The 24,560-nt window shown below is 38.6% G+C and overlaps 1 protein-coding gene and 1 long non-coding RNA gene across 2 annotated transcripts; one reads left to right on the forward strand and one right to left on the reverse strand.

Annotated features, from left to right (window-relative positions):
- Window positions 1–850: 850 nt before the first annotated feature.
- On the reverse strand, window positions 851–21,074 carry tfap4 (transcription factor AP-4 (activating enhancer binding protein 4)). Its single transcript, XM_051714221.1, has 7 exons — window positions 20,736–21,074; window positions 15,485–15,650; window positions 12,425–12,523; window positions 12,085–12,258; window positions 6,290–6,442; window positions 5,745–5,906; window positions 851–3,944 (listed from the first exon to the last, which is right to left on the reverse strand). Exons 1-7 carry the CDS (start codon window positions 20,822–20,824, stop codon window positions 3,795–3,797), a joined length of 993 nt encoding a protein of 330 aa, XP_051570181.1. The 5' UTR covers window positions 20,825–21,074; the 3' UTR covers window positions 851–3,794.
- On the forward strand, window positions 21,014–23,197 carry LOC127450292 (uncharacterized). The gene is made up of 2 exons (XR_007898938.1): window positions 21,014–21,139; window positions 22,312–23,197. It is a non-coding gene; the product is annotated as an uncharacterized LOC127450292 (long non-coding RNA).
- Window positions 23,198–24,560: the final 1,363 nt, after the last annotated feature.

Consider the following 24,560-nt stretch of genomic DNA (forward strand, 5'->3'; position numbering starts at 1 on the left):
GTTTCTCTCATGCAACCTGATTGGCCCAAAATTGGCCAAATTAACTTTGGCACCTCCACAGTAAGGCAAACTAATGGAAAGTGCTAAAGTAGTCTGCAATTAGTAAAGTTACCCCCTTAAGCATAATAAATTGATAGATGTACAGTATTTAGCACCAGGTGAAAATAAGAGCTGTGACTAACTTCTAAAGTTACTGAAATGGCGATCAAAAATGGTACTGAAGCAAATATAGTATGTAGAAATTTCATTTTTAAGTTATTTCTTGACAATACTCACAATACGTATGCCCACACTGCAGTTGTCAGAATAACCCAACAGAAATTTGAATTTGTCTTCTTGTTCACGGTGCTAAGTTCCCATCAGTGAGACACCCAAACCCAATTCAAACATCCCTGCTAAACGTTACTGTCAGATTTAAAAATAATCTTTTGAATGTTAAAGTTGGACCCATTTGTTACATGATACCGAACTTAGAATATAGAGTGCAAGACCATCACCATGGCCTTTTATAATGTTAATGACCAGTGGGAGTGACTTGCAGATAATGAGTACAGCGCAATTTACGTACCATCTCAAAGCTGAAGTGTGTAGTTTCTGCACCACTAGCAGCACCACCGAACAAAATTGCAAAAATAAAGACAATACACCCCTTTAATTTGTTCAGGCAAACAGGTAGCTCCACCCCAAACTCATGGCACTGGTTGGAGCAAATCGTGGTCGGGTCACACCCAATTCCGTTTGGTGCCACCGGCAGCACACACACCTCACCTTTAAAGTTTCAAATATTAAAACTAATCCTGTGCAGTATTACACCGAAGACAGATAAATGATGACACACTACAATGCAAAGTTGTAAAAAACAAAGTACAAACTTTATTATTCTGTTTTTACAAAAGGCACAAGCCTCTTTTCCCCAGTTAAAAAAAAAAAAATACAATAGCTTCTCAACCAAATGGACTGACTGTCCCACATGAAGAAAAAAAACAACAAAAACAAAAATAGAAACGAAAAATAAAGAGATGACAAAGAATAGAGGGAGAGGACGAGAAACAGGACAAGTCTGGAGACTGCGGGGACAGAGACGTCCAGAGAGACGTGGTGTGCTGGGAAAACGTTGAGGGTTACATAGCTGTGCGGTTCAAATCACAGCGAGAAGAGCTTTGATCGAGAAGCAATCTCTTTAAAAACAAGAGTTGCTCCTCATTATACTACAGTAAGTGCTTCAGGTTCATATTCGCCCCCCGTTCGTCTGTTCCCCTCAACACACCTAACCTCTGATATGTCCTCTATAATTCTTACAGTGATATCTGTGAGTAGAAAGTACACATAAAAAAAAGAGAGACACCCTGTGGCTTCAGTAGAGGAAATGTTCAAATCTGGGAGGTCAAAGAGTCTTAGATTTTTTTTGTTTTCCAAAAGACAAAACCGTTAATACAGATTTTACATAAAACAAAAGACAGCACGAGCAAGACACTAGTCTCTACGACCCAAGCGAACCATTATTCAAATAGAAAAGCGTGACTTCAAATAAAAAAAATAAAATGAGTCAATAATCAACCAGCCCGTTCTTCTGGAAGCCCTGATTCCCTGCAGTCTTCTACTGCAACATGAAGAACAAGATCCACAGAGCCAGCATGCTGAAAGCACCTTAAAAATCCAAAAGGAAAAACAATCTGTCCAGCAGCAAAGGATTCCCTGTCATTTTTTTGAGAGGGAAGGGTGACATGCACACTGTCAAATTACAAATAAGAGGTGCGACACCTCTTCTTCAATAGTGAAAGCATGTATCTTGCCACCAAACCCAACAAAACAACAATAACAGTGGTAGAATGTTCTGGAATGTTTGGAAACATCTACCGTGTTCTTGCAAGAATTGCTGAACATGGGGGCAAGCTTCTTTCACCACGGTCAAGCCATGTGCATCTGCGGGAAGGAGCGCCATCACTGCTGGCCCCCGTGCCACTTTCAGGGCTAGTTAAGGCCGGCCTCTGTGCCTCAATACACACTGAAGCTGTTTTAAGGCAAGCCACCGACTCCTTCCACAAACCTGGCTGTTGTTTGCCACAGGGTACCCTCTCCTGATCCCACCAGGGGCCAAGAGGGTTCACAATATCACATGGCTTCATATGGAAATGCGAAAGTGTCATGAACACTAAAAGTGGACACTGTCCATGGGATTATCTGTGGCACATGTATGAATGTCATCTTCATACACTGCAAGAAAAAAATAAAACATTCAAGCGAGGCGAGTGAACCAGCAAGTGCATAGAGCAAGTGCGCGAGATTACAGGCCAGTCACTCTTCCGCGCTGCTGTAAACATTACTACAAGCCGCAAAGTGTCTACTTAGAGGACAGATGGATATTACAATACTTATAATACACCCAAACTTCTGGGCCAAGAGGAGCAAAAAGGGTCCTCTTTTTGGGGGCAAGAACCAAGAGGGACTTGACGAAAGAGTTGTCAAGGTGTGAAGCTGCATAGGCGGTAATCAGGCCATGACAGCCTTGGTAGTGCCTTTTCTACACTTCCATTAAAACAAGACCTTTAAGCTTCTGCAAGCTTGAGTTGCACACAAAAAAAAAAACATACACAAATACACAAAGTTCCTTGCAGGTACACCTACCTGTCAGTTAGCTTATTCCACTTGACATACAAACGACACAAAATATGGCCAGAATTTGAAAGGGCTTGAGGACAAGACTGGGTGTTTGATGTGACGGAGGGAGTGCCTCACCTACCCAAATGTGCGTACTGGGAACCCAGCCCAGTAAAGATGGGCAAAAATAAGTGCACCGTCCCCCTCCATCCACACAGGACAGACTTAGCGTTATTTACAAAGTGCAAACAACAAGAAGCCCCTCTAAGCAGTGGCGGTCTTTGGCCCTTGACTGAGAACTCAGGACTATGTTTAAGCATGACAAATGACTACTGATTCTTCAGTGATCCAAAGCGCTCCCCTACAGATCACTGGCAATGGAAAACTAGGAACGCATCTGCACCAAAAATGACAAAAGAAAAAGTAACATTTCCTCTAAGGTATTGGAAGCCATGGTGTGGAAACAGGTTTCTAAAGTCTCATTGGCTCACAGTGATGCTTCAAGCCTCCCCAGAATAGAAAGAGGAATTTGACGGACCAGAAGGGGCTGGGCAAAGGTTAAAAAGTTTGTTTTGAAAGATAAGACTTGAGGGATGGAGATGCCCTCTTGCAGAGTGGGGATTGGGTTCCTCCAATCAGAAAACTCTCCTGCACTCTTTTGAACAGGATGCAGGACAGAAAATGATGTAGAAGAGGCATTAAAAAGGACTGAATCAGTCATCCATACCTCCACAGGAGAGCGGTGAAGAGAAAGCGTATTAGTTCTGTATTTCATGTGGCAGTTTCCAAATACATTTTGTCTCACCCACAAAATCATGTACACATGAGCGTGCATTGGTGAAAAGGAAGAAAATTCAATTAAGTATGAATAAAAGCCTGTTATATCTGTTTCATATGAATGTATCAAGAAGTTACCAGAGTGCTATGGAGTTCTAGTGTACTGTGTGAGTCTACATGAGAGTGCTTGTTTGTTTGCAGCACATCTTGCAAGATCATTTCATGTCAATAAACCTTCAAGTCATTCAGTCTGTCAACATTATTTGTGAGTCCCGTATGCAAGTGTGAAGAAGACAGCATCAGGGAGAGCGGATAGAGAAATAAAGGGTATTTCTGTGGGAGGCTCTTTCCCTCAGATCCCCCCTTTCCGTGACCCCGTTACAGGTGGAGGGTTGGGGGGGGGGGGTTTACTGGGACAGTTAACAGTCCTTAGACCCTTCATTGTCGGAGGCGGTGTCAGAGTCGGCGGTGTCTGTAAGGACACGACCTGGGGTGACAATAACTGCCCGACGCTTTTCCTCTTCTGGCACGACCATCCTCTCCTGTGTGCCTTCGATGTGCTGAATAGCCTATAGGGGAAAACAAGAATAAACTGTAAGATGACTTTTCAACATTTTTTACTTTCTTATCCAAAGCAACAAAGCTTTTTCACACCTGGCTTAATGGCTTGGTTTTAAATACAGGTGGGTCAGGATGGCTAACTTGTCCAACAACAAACTAGGCAATTAGGGAGGCTCACTAGATTATACAGATTTTCTTTTTTTGTTTTGATATTTTTATGGTAGCTGATTTATAGCAGGTCTCAGCTTTCTTGGACCAGCAACAAAGCAGCTAATAAGCTGGCCAAACCAGCTCAAGGTGGTCAAGCTGGTTTTTGGAACATGGTACATGGTTGGTCGATGAATTTGACTTTTCCATGGCCTTTCCATTTGTTTGCGATAAGTAGAAACACTTGCTGGAAGTTGCTGGAATTTTGGCCCATTCCTCCAGACAGAACTTGTGTAACTGCTTTTTCAGATTGAGGTCAGGGCTTTGTGATGGCCACTCCAATACCTTGACTTTGTTGTCCTTAAGCCATTTTGCCACAACTTGAGGTATGCTTGGGGTCATTGTCAAGTTGGAAGACCCATTTGCGACCGAGCTTTAACTTGAGATGTTGCTTCAATATATCCACATAATTTTCCTTCCTCATGATGCCATCTATTTTGTGAAGTGCACCAGTCCCTCCTGCAGCAAAGCACCACCACAACATGATGCTGCCACTCCATGCTTCACGGTTGGGATGGTGTTCTTCGGCTTGCGAGCCTCACCCTTTTTCCTCCGAACATAACGATGGTTATTATGGCCAAACAGTTCAATTTTTGTTTCATCAGACCAGAGGACATTTCTCCAAAAAGATCTTTGTCCTCATGTGCACTTGCAAACTGTAGTCTGGCTTTTTTATGGCGGTTTTGAAGCATTGGCTTTGTCCTTGCTGAGCAGACTTTCAGGTTATGTCGATATAGTACTCATTTACTGTGGATATAGATACTTGTCTACCTGTTTCTTCCAGCATCTTCACAAGATCCTTTGCTGTTGTTCTGGGATTGATTTGCACTTTTTGCACCAAACTACGTTAATCTCCAGGAGACAGAATGCATCTCCTTCCTGAGCGGTATGATGGCTGCATGGTCCCATATTGTATATACTTGCGTACTATTGTTTGTACAGATGAACGTGGTACCTTCAGGCATTTGGAAATTGCTCCCAAGGATGAACCAGACTTGTGGAGGTCCACTTTTTTTTCTTCTGAGGTCTTGGCTGATTTCTTTTGATTTTCCCATTATGTCAAGCAAAGAGGCACAGAGTTTCAAGGTAGGCCTTAAAATACATCCACAGGTACACCTCCAATTCAGTACACCTTCTATCAGAAACTAACTGTCTAATTGTCTAAAGGCTTGACATTATTTTCTGGAATTTTCCAAGCTGCTTAAAGGCACAGTTAACTTTGTGTATGTAAACTTCTGACCCACTGGCATTGTGATATAGTCAATTAAAGAACTGAAAAAATCTGTCTGTAAACAACTGTTGGAAAAATTACTCATGTCATGCACAAAGCAGATGTCCTAAACGAGTTGCCAAAACTATAGTTTGCTAATATTAAATCTGTGGAGTGATTAAAAAATGAGTTTTAATGACTTCAACCTAAGTGTATGTTAACTTCTGACTTCCACTGTAAACTTCTGACTTCAACTGTACCTATAAATATTAAATCCAGAGAAACTGATAATTTTGCAGTGGTCTCGGATTAATTCTCTTAATCCAGACCTGTGTATACAGTATATATGGTGAAAAGTTTTTCTCCTAAACTGAGTAGAAACATGTTATACCTGCACAATGGTGTCCAAGTTCTGTCGTGATGTGGATGCTGTGTTGATCACGGAGGTGGGGCCCATGGTGACCACAGTGACATGATGGGGAGGCAGCGCTGGGGCGGGAACAATTACTGTGGCGTGATGGGTGGGGGCAGGCGGCGTGGCAGGAGATAACACCTGAGGAATAAAGCAGGCCAGAGTAAAGCATTATGATCATTGACATAATTTCCATGAGCAAACTTCAACAGAGTACCTCCTCTCCTCACAATTTAATCCCGATTGGAAAAAAATAATATAAAAATCAAGCCACAATCCTACAATATTTCCAGCTCAATATTGTGCTACACTCAGACATATGCCACATACATGAGTTAAAAGTGTTGCAAATGCAGTTTCATGCTGTCTTTAACTCTTCTAATGCCCTCTAGTGGATCAACACATCAGACCAACATATATTACAGACTCCGCTTAAGTCCACAGCGCAGCAAGTACCCTTTTAACCTTTTTGATATGTTAGTCCTTCTACAGATTAAATGTTATGTGAGAGAAATATTTCTGACCAGTGGGCTGCGTGAAAGGGTGCTCTCATTCTCCATCTGTTCTTGTTGCTGTTGTAAGTGGAGCAGAGTTTGAGTCTGCACATGTTGCTCCTGTACCTGCTGGGCGATCACCTTTAGTTTCTCAGGGTACAGGTGAGCATCCAATGAACGGATCTGATAGAAACACACAATAAACCTTGTTTTAAGATCAAATGAGGACATATTAGTGTTTACACTACAAATTTGATCTGGTCAGTTTTTGATCACCTCAGAATGTGGTTTGAAGTGATCCAATCACAAGATGTTTAGGACCCCATTTACACCTGTGTGATCAAATCGCCCGAAACAGACAGGTGTAAACGTGATCATAGAACCCCTTGATCATTACACATCAGAAATGAATGCTTTTTTTGAATTTTACATTGAGTTGCATGGATATTTCAAGCTTGTGCCCGACTTAAAAGGTTGTATTAAATGTGCTTACTAACAACAGAGGACAAAATCATCTTTTAAAAATACCTCTAAATGACATTCATTTTGGGGGGGGGGCTTTTTTATTAAGTTTAATTCAGTAAAGAAATTCACTGCAAAAAATCCTATTGTTATCAAGTGTTTTTGTCTTGTTTTCCATTTAAAATTGTCTAAAAACCCTTAAAACAAAATACATTTACTTGAGAAGCAACATAAGTTATTCAAACCTGCTTTAAGACGCCGAGTACCACCCCTGGAGTTGCGAGTTCGAATCCAGGGCATGCTGAGTGACTCCAGCCAGGTCTCCTATGCAACCAAAATTGGCCCGGTTGCTAGGGAGGATAGAGTCACATGGGGTAACCTCCACGTGGTCTCGATTAGTGGTTCTCGCTCTCAATGGGGCATGTGGAAAGTTGTGCGTGGATCGCAGAGAGCCTCCACATGTGGAGCCTCCGCGGTGTCATGCACAACAAGCCACGTGATAAGATGCGCAGATTGACGGTCTCAGAAACGGAGGCAACTGAGACTTGTCCTCCGCCACCCGGATTGAGGTGAGGAACCGGGCCACCACGAGGAAATACTAAGTAGTGGGAATTGGGCATTCAAAATTTAGGAGAAAAGGGGCTAAAAAAAAAATAAATAAAAAAGATAGAGAATGTATCTTAAATATAAGTGTATTTTCTATATGTGTATTTTTTCACTTGGTTATACATCTGCGAGTGCAGTGAAGACCAAATATACTTATATTCAAGATCTATTCTTTAAAAGAAAGTCTAAATGTCTTATATGCTGCTTCTCAGGAGAATGCATCTTTTTCAAAGGATTTTTAGATATTTTAAAATATTTTTATTTTTAATACAGGGCTCCAGACTAAAAAAAATGACTTAGGAGCCATTGGCTCCTAAACTGAAACATTAAGGAGTCAAATGGCTGTTTTTAATTAACTCGATTTAGATTGCTGTTCAGAAACAAGATAGACAGCCAAAGAAAAGGAAGTCAGCTGATAACCCATTCATCAAAGGTTTAATAAATAGAATATATTGTTAAGATAAGTTTGCATCCCCTTTTGTCTCAAATGTTCACACACCTTTCATAATTTATACAAATATAAAAGATAAGATTTTATTTAGTACTGCTCTTCAGAATCTACATTACAGGTAATTACATAAAGTATAGTATATATAGTAGTGTGTTGTCTTCTTGAGCATCAATGAATGTTTGCACCTTGTGTAATAGTTGTGTACAAGTCCCACAATTGTCCTAAGTGTCAAAAGCTTGATATCATACACACACACACACATACACACACCGGATGGCCCAGACATAGAGACTACAAGAGTGCAAATTGAATAAAATCCCAGATGCAGTTTATTGTGCTACTCCAATCTCAATCAATAATTACCACAAGAAAAAAAGTACACAATACGTGACCTTTAATTATAAAGAAGACCGAAATACACATGGGACTCTTATTTTGAAATGTCTGCACTCTCAGTTGTGAGTTCACTGATGGCTGATTCGCTGAGAAAGTGAATCTGATTCAAACTAACCTGAGCTACGGAGTTCAAACCCTCAGTTCTTTTTGGGTGATTCATGAAAAAAACCCGGTTCAAAAGAGTCATTTGTTCACGAATCTCTCGCGCTGGGTTTATTGTTGCGTGCGGTGCAGCGAAACAGAACGGGTGAAAAGTGGCGCCAGACACACTGGTGGTGCGCGTTCTAAAGATGTATTCAATAACTTACAAGATGATATCTGACGAAAACGCATATGAACGCACACAACCCGACTGTCGCCAATGGCGACTAGATGTTAAATTATTGTCAATCAATTATTTTTGGTCGCATCTGCGACCATTTTTGTCGCAGTCTGGAGTCCTGTAATATTATATTCAACATTCTCAGAAAACAATTTTTTCTTCTGCAGTATAGCTGCTAAAGTAAATGTACGTTGTTTTAAAGGAGTTTTCGATATTTATATTGGAAAACAAGCCAAAACAAAAACAAATCAAAAACGTATTTTGTTGCAGTGTATAAAGGGGAGAAGACTGCCCTCTCTCACCTTTCTGTTCACTTCAATCCATCTTTAACTCGTAAAAAACTCTCTTATTAATAAAGCTGTGTATTGACAATTTTCTTCACGATAACAAATGCATAGTGACACATATATTATGACTCAATGAGTCGCGAGCCATCACGTTATAATCTGGCTGCAAGCGTGTGCGCTCGAGGGATGAGCGTCCCCGCGACAGTGTGCATCAGCCGGGTGCAGTTTCAATCTCTCCCCATTAGATGGGGACATTCACGCAACTCATAGACGAGGCGCTGACCGCACAGAGAAATGCCAGTTTCAGAGTTTGTAATTATTCACATGATCTGCTTCTGTATTATTTGAACTTTATTAAAGTTATAACGCATTCAGTATAACTGAATTAAAGATGTAACGCCGGGGTGTTTCCTTTAAAAACGCTCGACACGCAAGTTTTGCTTCAGCGGAGTGGCAGCTCCAGCTCCACTTATTCCACAACGAGAGTGCTTCTGTATTTAATTATTTAGTATTTTTGCATTACAATTCCCTCATACTTAGCGACCTACATCACCTGAAAGTGTTTGGAAAGTTTAGAGTGCATCTGGACTGTGAGCTGTGTTTTCTTCCTCAGTCAGGTGCGAACTGCTTTCGCGCGTCATCATTAGAGTTTAATGTGATCTCATGTTACATTAAATAAGATCAAATGACTATTTTAACGAACATTTTTGTTGACAATTTTTTTTGTTGTCGATAACGTCGACTAAAAGGGAAGGGGAGTTTTGCACCTTCTGTGAGATCATATTAAAATATGCAATGACTAAAGCGGGCTAATTTTAGCAAGTAAACTGATGAGACTAAAGACAAATTTGATACCGGATTTCACAGACGAAACTTTCACATTGTGCTCTGAATACAAATACTGTACATATGATTTAGCAGAGCAAAACTTTAAGTAATACATCAAACAAAACCCAACAAGTATTAATTAAGATTTATTAATGCATATGCACTATTAACTAAAGTTTGACCGATAGTGGATTTTGCCGATACAGATAACTAAGGTGGTGGAAAAGGCAGATAACCAATTAATCTGCCAATATTTTTTTATTTTTATCAATCTATATAATAATAATAAATATCTTATTTGTTCTTTACCATGAATGGCACAGACATTGAGGCTGCAAAATGAATAAAATCCCAAAAGCAGTTTATTGTGCAACCAAAATCCCTAAAATAACCAGAGAAATGAAGATTTAGTGCATAACGCTGGATTTGTTTTTACCTTAAACAAGAAAAAAAAACTAATTCTGAAAATGCACAAGGGACTCTTATTTGAAATTACAGACATTTGGCTCCATTACAATGCTCTTTATGTGAGTATTTACCAAATGAAGATTTTTATAACCTTTAGATTCACCAGATAAAGAAGTTTTGAATGTATATATTTCACCAGATGAGGTTTATAAGGAAAAAAAACAACAACAAAAAAAAAAATATTGGCATATATATTTTTTACAATAACCGATAGTTCGAAAAAGCAACTATCGGTTCCGATTAATAGGTAAAACCGATAGATGGGTCTAACTCTACTATTAAAAGTAAGAAAAAAAAAATTGTTGAACATATTTCAGTCATGGGTCGACATAGAAATTTTGTTGATACCAACAGCAAATTATTATGTCGTCTCCGATAACATATCATGGTTAATATTTGAGGAAGACCGCTATACTGGTTTGACTGATTAATCGGTGCCGATAGCTGCTCTTTGAAACTATCCGCAAAAATGTATGCAGATAACCAATAGGTTTACAGAGCAACTATCGGGCCATATAGCAAATCGGCAACCATTAAAATCAGTGCCGATAGTTGCTCTTTGGAACTATCGGATATCTGCAAAAAATCTATGCCGATAACCGATAGTTTCAAAGAGCAATGATCGGCATTGATTTAAATAATTGCCGATTTGCTATATCTAAATCTGTCATCATTTACAATATTTATTCATCCATAATTGTATCATCACTTCAATGCACATTTTGTTATTTAGATTTATTAATCAAGTGTTCTAAATTGAAGCGAGGGCATTAAAAGACAAATGTGACTTTTGAAACATGCCCCGTCAGCATATACATTGTGTCTCCACCTTCATATCTAATAAACCTTATTCTTCATTAAACCTCCTCTGGTGAAAGATATATAAACAAAATCCTTCATCTGGTGAATAAAAAGCTTTTTTATAAAAAGATTAATTTGGTAAAAATCCCATTTAAATATAGGTCATTTTAAGTCTTTGTCACTTCAGAATAAGAGTCCCTGGCATGTTTCAGGTTTGTTTATAGTTAAAAGTCCCACACTAGGCACCAAAACTACATATTTTGCCAAATACATCTTGGATTAAACTCATTTTGGACTCTTGTAGCATCTATGTCTGTGCCCATAACAGTAAGGAAAGACTAAGACATTTTTTAAAACATTCTACGAAATTATATATAATTATAATAATGCAAACTTTATATATTTTAATATACTTTTATATTATTTTGTGTTTTTGTGTCAAAAAAAAAAAAAACAGTTTGGAGCTTTTTTTTTTTTTTTTTTTTAAGGTAAATATACTGTATATTCTTTTTATTTTTATTTTCTCCCGAATTCCCAATGCGCTCTTAATCCTCATGGTGGTGCAGTGACTCGCCTTAATCCGTGTGGCGGAGGATGAATCTCAGTTGCCTCCACATCTGAGACTCTCAATCCGCGCATTTTATCACGTGGCTTGTTGAGCGCGTTACCGCGAAGACGTAGCGAATGTGGAGGCTTCACGCTATTCTCCGCGGCCTCCACGCACAACTCACCACATGCCACACCAAGAGCGAGAACCACACATTATAGCGTCCATGAGGAGGTTACCCCATGTGACTCTACCCTCCCTAGCAACCGGGCCAATTTGGTTGCTTAGGAGACCTGGCTGGCGCCACTCAGCACACCCTGGAGTCGGACTCACGACTCCAGGGCTGGTAGTCAGCGTCAATACTCGCTGAGCGTCCCAGGCCCCTGTATATTCTGTTTATTAAAAAAAATTATCAAAAAATCAAAAAGCTCTAAAACTACCATTTTACAGGTAAGTGACATCAGCCATCAAACCAACATATGGACTGTAGAACACTGGTTGACTGTTTAATATTTTTGTTACCTGGCATAAAGGGAGTCTGAATTGGAAAAAAAAAATGAAGCCTTCATTTATACAACTGCTTCCAATATTGCTCAATTAAGTTATAATGCTGGGAGATACCGTTATGCATCCCTACTTTTCCTGTGGCAGACGTACCTGTTCTTCCAGCAACATGCGAACCGAGCGTTCTTTATCCAGCTGTTGGCGGAGTTCGATCATCTCTCGCCGCAGATCCTCCACCTTCTCCTCCTCCAAAATATCTGGAGATCCGATGCCTTCATCTTTCTCCTCCGCACGCCTCCTCTTTGGGGAGGAGCCGCTGAACTCCTTCTGATGGGAGGAAAACAAAAGATAGGACATGAGACAGGAAAGAGGAGTATGTTGAACTCAATATGGTCAAACACTGGCCGATGTTAATCAGTCTAATAGACATGTTGGTCAACCACCACTGATCCAGACCAGATTCAAGGTAGGTTTCCAAGGTCATGGGCTTCACCTGTATGTAGCGTTTAAGTTGGGTGTTCTGTTGAAGCAGCCGCGTCTTCTCCTGCTCCAGAGAAAAGATGTATTCTGCTGTCTGCTGCAAGATGGCAGCCTGAGAGAAAGAGACAGACGCTACATCATTCTCAATATACACAGGCATAATGGACCATATCAGACGAGCTTGAACAGTTTTTGGTCAAAGCATCGTCAAACATCTTTTGTGATGGATGCTGGAAAGAAATACCATCACTGGCATCTGGCATTAAAGAAAATTGCTCTGTTAAAAAATGATCAGAGCAAAGGCTAGAATGGAAAACAACTTGAAGAAACCGATACTAACCATTGCGATTTTTACATTTTGTGGTGGCATTTACATTCAAGACTACATCTAGCCTTAAATTAAAAGTTCACACAAAAATGAAAACTCTGTTTGGCTTGAGAAGACTTGCTATACAGTGCACAAGTCGAATGGACCACTATAATCAGGGTTGCTGAGTTTTTAAAATAAAATGTATAACCCTCCTGGTTTTCTCCCGCTTTTCCACCCCACCTCCGCTGTACTCATGACTTTCCGAATCCACATTTTGCTCATACGGGATAATCCCGTATCGAATCAATATGGGACGCGAGTTATCCTGTAAGCTGGTCAGATGGCGTCACGGAGAAATCGTTCTAGATCGTTAATTTAACACTGATACAAGTTGGACATTTTTCATACAGTGGGTAAGGGGTCGTCTGAAAAGTCCACATATTGTGCTAAAACTGATTTTTTTTATTTTATTGCAAAACAGAAGGATCAATATAAATGTTCAATAAGATGTACAAAATTACACCGATCCAACAATGTATGAAAACAGTCACTGAGTCATAAAAACAACATGTACAGATGAAACATTTTTTTTTTTTATATATAAAATAAAAAAAATAAATAAAAAAAAAATTTAAAATACATGTACACCAAAACAGATGTATACAGAAGATAAATTATCGAAGAAATAAAAATTATATTTTTTATAAGTCATGGATCAGGAAAGTTCTCAGCACATAGGAAAGGATAGACACTTTTCATTATTAACAACTCAAAAATAATGTATTGCTAGATCTGTGAAGGATGTGGTAAGGGACCATCTGAATACACGGTCAATTATTCATCTCCAATGTAGTATTACTGACCGGTACCGCCGCCCCCTATATGCATATTACACAGTGCATCTACTCCCTACGGGGGCATCATCTTACCCTAGGAGTGCACCAGAAACTCCACTGGCTGCCGTTCCTCACACATACGAAGCACGCCCCATGCCCCCAAAAAAAATCTCCCTATTTTTCACAATCCGATGTTGGCAGGTATGATCATGTATCACAGACTCTTACTTAAACAGGTGCGGGCACACATTCATCATGGCCTTAACATTGCTTATCAGTAAAACAGGGTAGGACATATGCAGGTTTAAAATAATCAAGACATGTTTTCCACATATATATCACATTAAAATTGGTTTATGTACCTTTATATAAATAAATACAAATTAGAGGTTGAACAATATTGGATTTTGCTGATGCAATATGTTGAAAGAAAGGCAATTCATCTGCCAATAGTTTTTTTTTTAAATTGGAAGCCTATATTAAATGTTCTTAGTCTTTCCTTCCTGTGATGGGAAGGGCCAGACAGAGGCTACCAGAGTCCAAATTTTATTAAATTCCAGATGCTGTTTATGGTGCAACCAAAATACCAATAACCGGGGGAGGGGGGCGGGTGGGAGATTTGATTCATAGTGCGGAATTTTTAACTTTAAAGGCACTTCAACTTTGAAATACAACGGAGACTCTTATTTTGAAATGTTTGCCCTTAACTGCTTCCAGCTGCTCATTCAAACAGATAAGGGAAATAAAATGTGCACTCCTTCAATAATCTACAACGTATTACAATATAAACATTTAAAAGTAAACATTGTGATTTTCATCAACACTATACTGTCTCATCGTCATCAACAATTGATCATTAGTGATCGCTTGTCATAAATTTCCAATATGACCTAATGATTGCAACCTGCTCTGCAACAGCTGGAAACACTCACAACCCCTCTGCGTGCTTGGAGAAAAGGACACTGCGCATGCATTTATTTAATTAAATCGTATTCCTTTGAAGTTTGATAATCACATTAGATCACATCACGATTCCTGTCGTTCCGCCCCCATATTTAAAACCTCTTTAAATGATAATTAAGACTTTTGTTGTATCATTTAAGATATTTAAGACTTTTTAGGACCTTAAATTTTGGAAAACTGAATTTAAGACATTAAGGATCCGTGGGAACCCTGTTTAATGGTGCTCTTTTGCTCCTTTTGGAGCTTGACCATCCCTAGAAACTGTATGTTCTTAATGTACGGAAAAAGCAACATGGACTCGTGTTTTTGTGTTCCAATGAACAAAGCAAGACAAATGGTTTTTGGAACGACATGGTGAGTAAATGACTGAATTTTCATTTTTAGGTGAATTATCCTTTTAAGCTGTAATACATCTTCATATTAAATCTATTAATCAAATCAAACCAATGAGCACTAAAAGGAAACAGGCTTGGGCTCAACCTTCTAGAGGTAGACCGATATATCGGTTTTACAGATTAATCGGTGCCGATAGTTGCTTTTTGGAACTATCGTTATTGGCAAAAATCTATGGCAATAATTGCCGATAGTTTTTTCATCATTTCAAAATAAGAGTCCCCGGTGTGTTTTGGGCTTGTTTATACTTAAAAGTCCCGCATTATGCAGCAACTATTAATTATTTTGAGTTATTTGGGGATTTTGGTTGAACAATAAACTGCATCTGGGGTTTTATTCATTTAGGACTCTTTGTCTGTGCCCGTCATGGATTTTTTTTTTACATTCTATAAATCGATTTTAAAAACTATCGGATGATTAATTAGTTATCAGACTTTCCAAACAGCTTAGTTATCAGTATTGGCAAAATCCACTATCGGTCGACCTCTACAACCATCCCCTTCTTTTGTTGCCCCCCCCTCCCCCCAATATTCACTCTTTCCACTTCATCCATGCATAGTGTCTGACCCACCTTGCTTAGTTTTTCTCCGTCACTATGCGGTATAAGTGTTTTCAGAGACTGGAAACCAGCATTGATGCTCTGCATGCGCCGCCGCTCATTGCTGTTGGCGATCTCCCGTCGAATGCGCCGCTCCTGGTCCCGCGCCGTCTCTGGCGTGAGGGGAATGTTCGCTAAGCTGTGGAAAGAAATTTTACCCTAATTTAGTGAACATTACTTAAAAGTAACTGTAATAACTGAGCAGCAATTCAGTAAATCCAAAAAGTACTGTGGCAGCACCATGGTTTAGAGGTATCAGATTGCAACTAGTGATGTGAAAAACTACCAAATTTCATAATCGACTACTACAAGTCAGTTTGTTGTTTGAACGAGTAGTCGACTATTCAGTGTTAACAATGATAATTTGTATCATTAGGCTCTGTTATGTTACGTGACCCCGATCAAACACTTTTCAGAGGGATATACGGACGCTAAGCACGGCACTTCATGCTGGTAACTATTCAACAAAAATATAGGCTAAATAACTAAAACACTTAATTGCACAAAACAATCAAAGTGAGAGAAGAAATAAGAAAGGCTCCATATAGAGCGGCACAAAACCGCGTATGCGCATCCTCAACGCAGAATGACTCGCTTCCATGTAAACAGAGCACTTGGGAGTCTCAGTGCGATCCTCGCAAGATAATGATGCTGGTACTTGCAGAAGTTTTCACTGTGCTGACTGTATAAACATGATTACAATGAGTTTTGTGCTTTTAATTACTGACTTTTAACATTTTTATATTAAGCACATTTTTGATGACTTTTTTTCAGATAAAAAGTTTGGTACCATGTTGAGTCACCACTTGATGTCCAATCTTAAATCGGAGTCCTAAAACAAAACCAGCTAAGAACCACTGGAATACATAACATGCTCTATTCCCTTCCGCTGCATCTCTAAAACAGGATGCCAGCTTGTGAAAGAGAAACATTAGAGTGTGAAGTCAAAAATGTTGACTTTCCCAGATGCTCATTCAACTCTTTTGTCTCCAAATTCAAGTCCTTGGAAATCTCTGTTTTGCACAACCACATGCGTGCTTCGGACGAGGAAATCAAAGCCTAATTGAACTTCCTCCCTGTCTGGGCTTCTCTGAGGAGCTCTGGAAAGCTTCTCTTATCAGTACTGACTCAGCTGCTTAAGTTATAACACAAGAACAATTGTGCACAAACTCGAGAGAGGAGAGAGGCTTCCCCTGCTAGATTCCTTGAATCCAAATCCAGCAAACAGATCACATGCCAAATCACAACTAGAGCCAAGAGTGAAACAAGAGATTCAGAGTGGCCAGTTTCAGCCATATGCAGGAATATCACCCTATTTTTTGGTATGCATAAAGATTATATGGTCAGAAGAGATTTTAAACATTAGCATGGCATAAGGCTTTGCACTGTGATTAAAGCTGCCCTTAAAATGCATTTACATATGCAAAATTATAATACTAATTGGATATTAAAAAACTAATAGGCCTAAATTTACATGGTTTACCACAAAGAAAAATAAAGGCATTTTGGAGGATGCACCTCATTGTAATAGACTGATATAAAGGCCAAGTCGATTAATCAGACGGTATTTAGTTACTGACAATCGGCATTGGACGATAACTGCGGCCAATTAAGAGTCATTTCGCTTTTAGTAAATACTGAATATGCAAATTAAGTGTTCATATAAATTCCTTACATTTTTAATACGCTTATTTACATGAAGCGCAAATGTCTGTTTTCGGAGTAATAATCAAAAATAATTTCTCCCCTCAAATTAATTTTAACGATAACTTATAAACCTTTAAAGACAGACCTACTGTGAGCTCCGAGGTTGTTAATTGATGGTGATATGTGCTTCTGTTTAAGCCATCAGTCCAAGTTATTTCAACTTCATTGTTTCAAAATCATGTTTAAAAGCGGAATTACTAATTAAGAACTACACTACCCATGATCCAGCAGAGTAATCCACCAATGAGAAAATCGAGGCAAACAAAGCGCACCCACTCCCATGACGCACTGCGAATGACGCAAACTACTTGCATACTTGCGAATATCTGGATATTTTGCAATAAACTTAAAATATGTTGTTTCTATACTTAGAATCAACAACTCAATAGTTTTGCATTTTTCCAATATTTTAGCCTAATTTAAAGATGTCATTTGAATTGCTTCATGGGATTGTAGTTCATTCTCTCATTAGGTATACAGTCTTGTACCTTTGTCATGTTGTCTGATTTTCAAGTACTATTTTGCTTCAAATCAAAATGTGACATTTTGCAATTCACCTCAGAGCTGGTTAGAGGTCAACCGATATATCGGTTCTGCCGAATAATCGGCACCGATAACACATTTCCGGAACTATCGGTTATCGTCAAAAATCCACACCGATAGTTTTCCCCGTTGCGTCCAGTGCTGAAGCGGCTGGGAAGGGTCCGCTGTCGTTATGCAGTATGAGAGCGACCTCTAGAGGCAAAATAATCAGTTCACTGATGCCTTGTGGTGTTTGTTTTGACACGTGAGACTACACTCTACATGGAGAGGAACACTTCAGATGTGGATTTAAAACATCAACAACGAAAAGGTATGTATACAGTACACTATTGTACACGTTGTCATATGATTATAAAGTAATTAATTTGTTGACTATATGCTGCATTAGTAGAGAACAGCTGTATGTTTGCCGACAAGGCTGAGAGGATGCTAACATTAAAGCTAACCTCAAGCAGTTACAACAATGTGACAAAAATACACGCAAGTCCTACTCAAATGATTAAATATCACGATTGTTACCATCTATTACCATCTATTTGCATTAGTTTATATCCAGCTGGTCACGATTATACATTCATTAGCTAAGTTGCATATTTAGAGCTAGTGATGTGAGAAAGCAAATGAATATCTTCATGCAGCCAAGAGAAACATATAAACAAATCAGAAATGCATCTGATTTCAATTCAGATATGTTCTCCTCACTGTAATACTATGACTTCAGATTGATCACATTCTTGCGCTAAAAAAGGCTAAACACAGCGCAACAAATACAGTTTAACAAAAAGCAGGTGTCTCAATATGCTTTTGAAGTTCTTTTTAATTAGACACATCATCTAAAAAAACACGAGACGCTGAATAAACAAAAACAAAGTGAAACAAAGACATTCGTCTAGCATGCTTTTACACAGAAAAACAAATGTATGGTTGCAAAAGTCTTTGGCCGTTGCGTTTTGCTCTTTTACAAGCATTTTTCAGATTAAGCAATGAGTTGTTTAAATGCTTTGTCAGGAAAAATGCTCAACTTGGAAATGTGTGTCTTGAGATCCTTGTGTTCGGTTCCAGTCTGTTGTGTTTTGTCTGTTTGAACAGCCCCTGACCTGTGCTCAAAGTCTGAGCCGCTTCACCACTGAGTTCAGCCGAATACCACTGCTGTCTGTGAATATCGCTACTCTACATACAACTGTACTGAATAAAAAACAATGTGGTATTTCGCTGTTATTATGAAGCTTGAGTCTGGAGTAGTAGGAATCAGTGCAAGTGTAACACCATGTGAACTGTCTACTGAAACATTCCCCCCCCTCACTTTACTTTTGACTCAACATTTGAGAATATGGACCGACTAAAACTTTATTTATTTTAAGCACATAAGTTTAAAATGAAATGCTCTTTTTTAACAGCCACGATAGGAATGTTCTTTGCAATAATATAAAGGTGCTGAATGGTTTATGTATTTATTGCACCCTCTTGTGGACTAAGGAAACAACGTCAATTTAAAAAAACAGCTGACTTTCAGTATCAATTTTAAAAACTATCGGCAGGTACTGCCCAACTTAGTTATTCGATATTGGTAAAATCCACAACCGATCGACCTCTAGAGCTGGTTTGTTTGAATTTCGGCTTAGAAATCTTTTACGAAGGATTTCATGAAATACCTATGGATGAAATTAAAGAAGAAAAAAAAAAAACTTCCATAACCAAGATGCCTGAAAAATAGGACAGGTGACTGTTGCGCTCTATTAGCTATGAAAATATCCAAAGAATAAAGAAAATAATTGATTTTGCAATTAAACTTTCTTAGTACCGTCATTCAATTCTTTTTTTTTTTTATTCTTTTTTATATATTTTATACTTGGCTGATATACAACTTAGATTTTAAAATTAAGAAACTTGGTTTAGTCTACAAAGAGCCAATTTTTCCAATAAACATATCCTGCACATTGTAGGCCAATTTTCACCGTACTACCAAAAACTACAATTCCCACAATGCCCCCGCTCTAATCAGCTCAATGGCCCCGCCCCCTCCCGAGAATGGATCGCAGACGCATTAACGGGGCCTTCCTTCAACAATATACACACCCCCTTATTAAAACACATAAGTTATTAATTTACTAACCTCTAACTCTCTCAAAATCCATTCAAAATGGGCCGGAACTGAACTATTGGTCGAGATGCATAACACTATCTCTGGCCTAAATAAAAAACATCGTGTTCACAGACGAAGCGGTCCGCCATTACAACAATGCGCCTCTCGTGCTTCCTCCGTCCATGCGGCAGCACCGACGCAGTTCAAATATCATCTGATCTCTATCCGCCGCACGCTCTGCTCCACTTCTCATACTTTATACCCATTTCAGCCTCATATGTCGGAAATACACGCATGAAATTGCACTCTGGTGACTTTTAATGTTTAATTGCACTGCGAAACGGACGACGCCAAATGCTCAATGGCTTTAATGCACGAGCCACAAGCATGGCCGCACTGCCCACAATAACTTGACTGCCGAAAACACGCACCAGAACACCCGAACTTCAGTTCGAAAACGCGTTTCACCTAACGACCTCTACATTTAACATCTGACTTACACGTATAGTGAAATATACAGGAATAATCTTATTAAATACAAGCGCGAGACCAGCAGCGTGGCGATGTGTGCATGCAAGCACGTGGTTTGTGTTTGTTAGACACAAAATGCATCGATTTCCCCGAGATATTACCCGGGTAACATTGACTTGACAAGCCAAGGGGCTTCCATAGACCCCCAGGAGATGGATTAAATTTAGAAAATCGAGTCTCGCGCGGATTAAATCCCGTCTTATTCCACTAGATAGGCGCATGTACACAATAACACAGAAATCACACCATGCATTGCATGATACACCAGTAGTAGTGCTGATGCTATTGGCGCGCGATTACAGAATCAAGCACATTTGTGTGTTGTGTTCCGTGCAATGTTGAAAAGAGGGTCCAACATACCTGCACAAGCCCCCGATGACTTCTTTTTCGGTTTTCCTGAAATGTTGCAAGGAGGGCACCTTCTGAGCTGGTACCATGAAATACTCCATGCTTTCCCTCTTCTCTCCAGCTCGGGCTCCTTGATTGTTCTGTTACTTTTTATTTGTTTAAAAATATAACACCTTCTCCGTGTCTGTTTCGCATTTAAGAAGCAGATCTGCGGGTATCCTGTGGATTTTGGGCATGAGCGCGTGCGATGAGTGTTGAGTTGTAAAGGTTACTCTACTCTCCCAGCTGATGGGGTTCCCTCGTAGTGTGTAGACGTGTGTGTGTTGCGCTCGCTTGCTCTCTTTCCGTCCCTCCTTCTGCCTGGACGTGTGTGTGTTTGCAGCTGATCGGATGTCTTTCAAGGCGGGAAACAGCTGGTAGGAATCACACACAGCACAGCACTACCAAAAAGCGTCCTTCCGCCGAACAGGACTTGCATGTAAACAAAGGACTATTGCAACAGCATTTTAACGTCAGCCATGTTCTACAAAAATCACTTGGACTCTTTGATGCTTATTGCATGGCAGAAAGCGTATTGCTATGCATGCATTGTAATATCAGTCTCACGGTGCATTCATAAAACATTGCTATAAGTGTGTTAAAATGTATGTAATTAGATTTTTGTTTGTATGCGCGAGGTTTAATATTAGAACAGGGCGTTTTAAAGTTTGATTCTATTGTAAAACACCAATGCACGGTGAAATGCATAATGCATGTATTAAAATAATATATTAATAAAGATCTGTTAAGTTGGTAAGTGCACGTAAAATAGGTTATTTAAAGAAAGCGCTCTTTATATTTTAGTATGCATCTCGTGCGTACGCAAAATATCAGTTCATATGGTTTAAAATAGATTTTACAAGTGCATTATAAATAAGAGTGTTATTGTTAGTAGCCTAAACTCGGACTTTATATGAAAGAAGGATGTTGTAAAGCATGAATCGAAATGTAAACGTAAAATCACAATGCACGTGCAATGCATAATGCATATATTAAAATCCTGACACATACTGTGTCTGTTAAATTGACTAGTGCACGTAAAAATGCGTTAATGTGTTATTTTTAGTAAGCGCGCTTTTTAAATAACCCCAATGATGAATCTTAGACATGCAAAATATCAACGCACGAGGCAATATAAAATGCATATTTGAAACAGCCTATTGATTTATTCTGTTAAATTGGTCAGTGCATGTAAACAGATTGTTATTTTGTAGTAAACACGCATTTTATATTAAAAAATGATGTTGAAAAGCATGCATCTAAATGTAAACATGTAAAACGTCATTGCAAGGTGTGATTCATAATGCGTAGATTCATATTCAGATCTTGATCTGTTGGATTGGTCAGTGCATGTAAATAGATTTATGTTAAAACGCGAGTTTTATATTAAATACGTATGTTTTAAAGCATGCATCTAAATGTAAACATGTAAAATGTCACTGTATGGTGCTATGCATAATGCATATGTTATAGTATTGGTCTAGATCGGTTAAATTGCTCGGTGCATGTAAAAGCGCATGTAAATAGGGTATGATTTTTCTTTGACTAGGGGGTGAAGCATGCGGATCAGCTGACATGCTGGCAGGGATTTACAACAACACCACCAACCAGAGGAGGAGGAGAGAAGAAAGAGGGCTGTTACTCATACTGAATGTGTGCACACCATTTTGGGTGCATGAAAGTTGTAGTTGTTGGAGGAGGAGGAACAGGAGTTACCTAATCGCTCCCTGCTCGAAGCAGAAATCACACACAGACACAAAATGGGAGCGGTCATGAAGAAGCCGGAAATGTGTGTTTTACTGTGACTCAACGGCATGCTGTGGGCAAGAGCGTGGACGACCGAGGACATCTACGATTTACGAACTGGAACTGATGGATAGACACTTGCATTACTGTTGCATTTAAATATTTTATTTGTAACTGTCCATATCATAAAATGCAGAAGTGTAAATGTTTTTTGGACCAATCTATCAAATCTGCTCTATTTATTTATTGTTTAAAATGGATGACTAGAATTATATTCTTTGTATTTCATTTGTATTTTATTTTTTTTAACATAGAAATAAAGTTTTTTTTATTATCTATATCAACAATCAAAAATAAGGTGCCCTCAGTCATTTTTGGTTCATGCCATCTTGGCATTGATGCAGCATCATTCAAAGGAAATCACTTTTAGTTCCCAATGCCATTGTAGAAATTCACTATTCACAGTCATTCATGATTAACTTAATCAATGAGTGAAAGTGTCCAATAACAGGGTTGTTACTGAGATTAAGGGAGTGGTATTCGGCTGGTCATGTGATCATAACATGGCAGCCCCCATGAGGAGACCCTCTCTTTGTAGAATAAAACAGCTTCTATAAAGTTACTGATATGACTGGAGTCTTTGACTCATGTTGGTGGGCATTGTTTTATACATATTTTTTCAAGATCACTATTCATTTCTTTAGAGTAAAACTTTTTATTTAGAGGGAAAATGACTGAGTGCACCTTTAAACTTTGATTAAGACTTTCCACTATTTTGGGTCACTCATCATATTAGCACATTTGTTGCATTTCCTTGCCTCCATTGAAGCACACAAGATGTCTTGGATCATGTAGAAAATCTAGCTGGATAACGTGGATCATCAGGTTTTGTTCACGCCAGCTTGAGCGCATGCTGTCATTACAGCAAAAGAAGGACGCACCAAAATTCATGTATATATTTAATCTTTTCACTCAGATTGTTCTGCTGATAATATCATTTGTGATTAAAAATGTTGCATTAAATGAGAAATGAATGCAAAGTAGAAGCATTTTCACCAGTGGCCTTAGACTTTTGGACTCTTTGGAGAAATCTAAGGAAATCCCATCACTTTTAAGCAAAACGTATAACTTTCAAATACCTTGAATATCTGTCTAGCATTTCATCTTTTCAATCAACTATTGATTTAAGATTGAAGACATAATACAGAAAACAAATAACATAAATACTCATTATACTGCATATAATATTTAAATATAATTATTAAATGGAGAGAAAAAAATTGGTAACTCATGCAGGGTAAGAAATGAAATGAAATTGCTATTAATGCAATGGGTGCCATCATAACTGTTACAATATTATGCACAAATAGATAATACATTAGGCATATAATTCATTTAAACACGTAAAAAAAAATGTATCTACTTAAAACTATTTTGTTTCTTTTTTTTATTTACTTAATGTATTATTTTGCTGTAGTTGTTTATTAGCAGAGCTTGTGTGCAGGTATAGACATCTGCCCTCTAGTGGCCAATATCAGTTCAAATCTGTCTCGAATTTTGAGGGCATTTAAAATAGTTTTGAGAGGGATACATAAAATGACAAATGCTAGAGTAATGAATGTAATCTAATTGCTTTAGACTACTAAGATGTACAGTATTTGTTTAGAATCTTTTAGGCAGTAGCTACCAGAAACGTAATTTAAAAAATCTCATTTTAATGAAACAAGCAGTAAATTCCCAGATATTAAAAATCATCACAAATGATCTCAGTAGAGAAGGTTATATGTGAGACATCATAGCCTAATTACTCACAAATACACTGTGTTCATCTTTAGCAGAACTCAAACACTAACAATCTCCCATATGCTATAGGTGAAACCCCAGCAAATCCAATCAGCCAGACACAAAATTATCTACATACACTGAACAATGTCCAAATGTGTAGGTATTATCCTAAAGAGCTGTTTCTAGCAGATCTGATCCTTAAAAATTAATTTTTGTTGGCGTAATCGCACATAGTCAAGTTGATTCAGTCATATGAAATATTTTTCA

This window comes from Myxocyprinus asiaticus, chromosome 13 (assembly GCF_019703515.2).
Source record: "Myxocyprinus asiaticus isolate MX2 ecotype Aquarium Trade chromosome 13, UBuf_Myxa_2, whole genome shotgun sequence".
NCBI lineage: Eukaryota > Metazoa > Chordata > Actinopteri > Cypriniformes > Catostomidae > Myxocyprinus > Myxocyprinus asiaticus.

Bases quoted from the DNA above. Each gene is read 5' to 3' on its own strand.
- tfap4 (XM_051714221.1), bottom strand. From the start codon at position 20,824: ATGGAGTATTTCATGGTACCAGCTCAGAAGGTGCCCTCCTTGCAACAT. The intron at 5,907-6,289 runs GTCAGAAATATT...TTTATTCCTCAG, and splicing joins CCCTTTCACGCAGCCCACTG to GTGTTATCTCCTGCCACGCC. The intron at 3,945-5,744 runs GTATAACATGTT...TTTCCCCTATAG, and splicing joins ACTTGGACACCATTGTGCAG to GCTATTCAGCACATCGAAGG.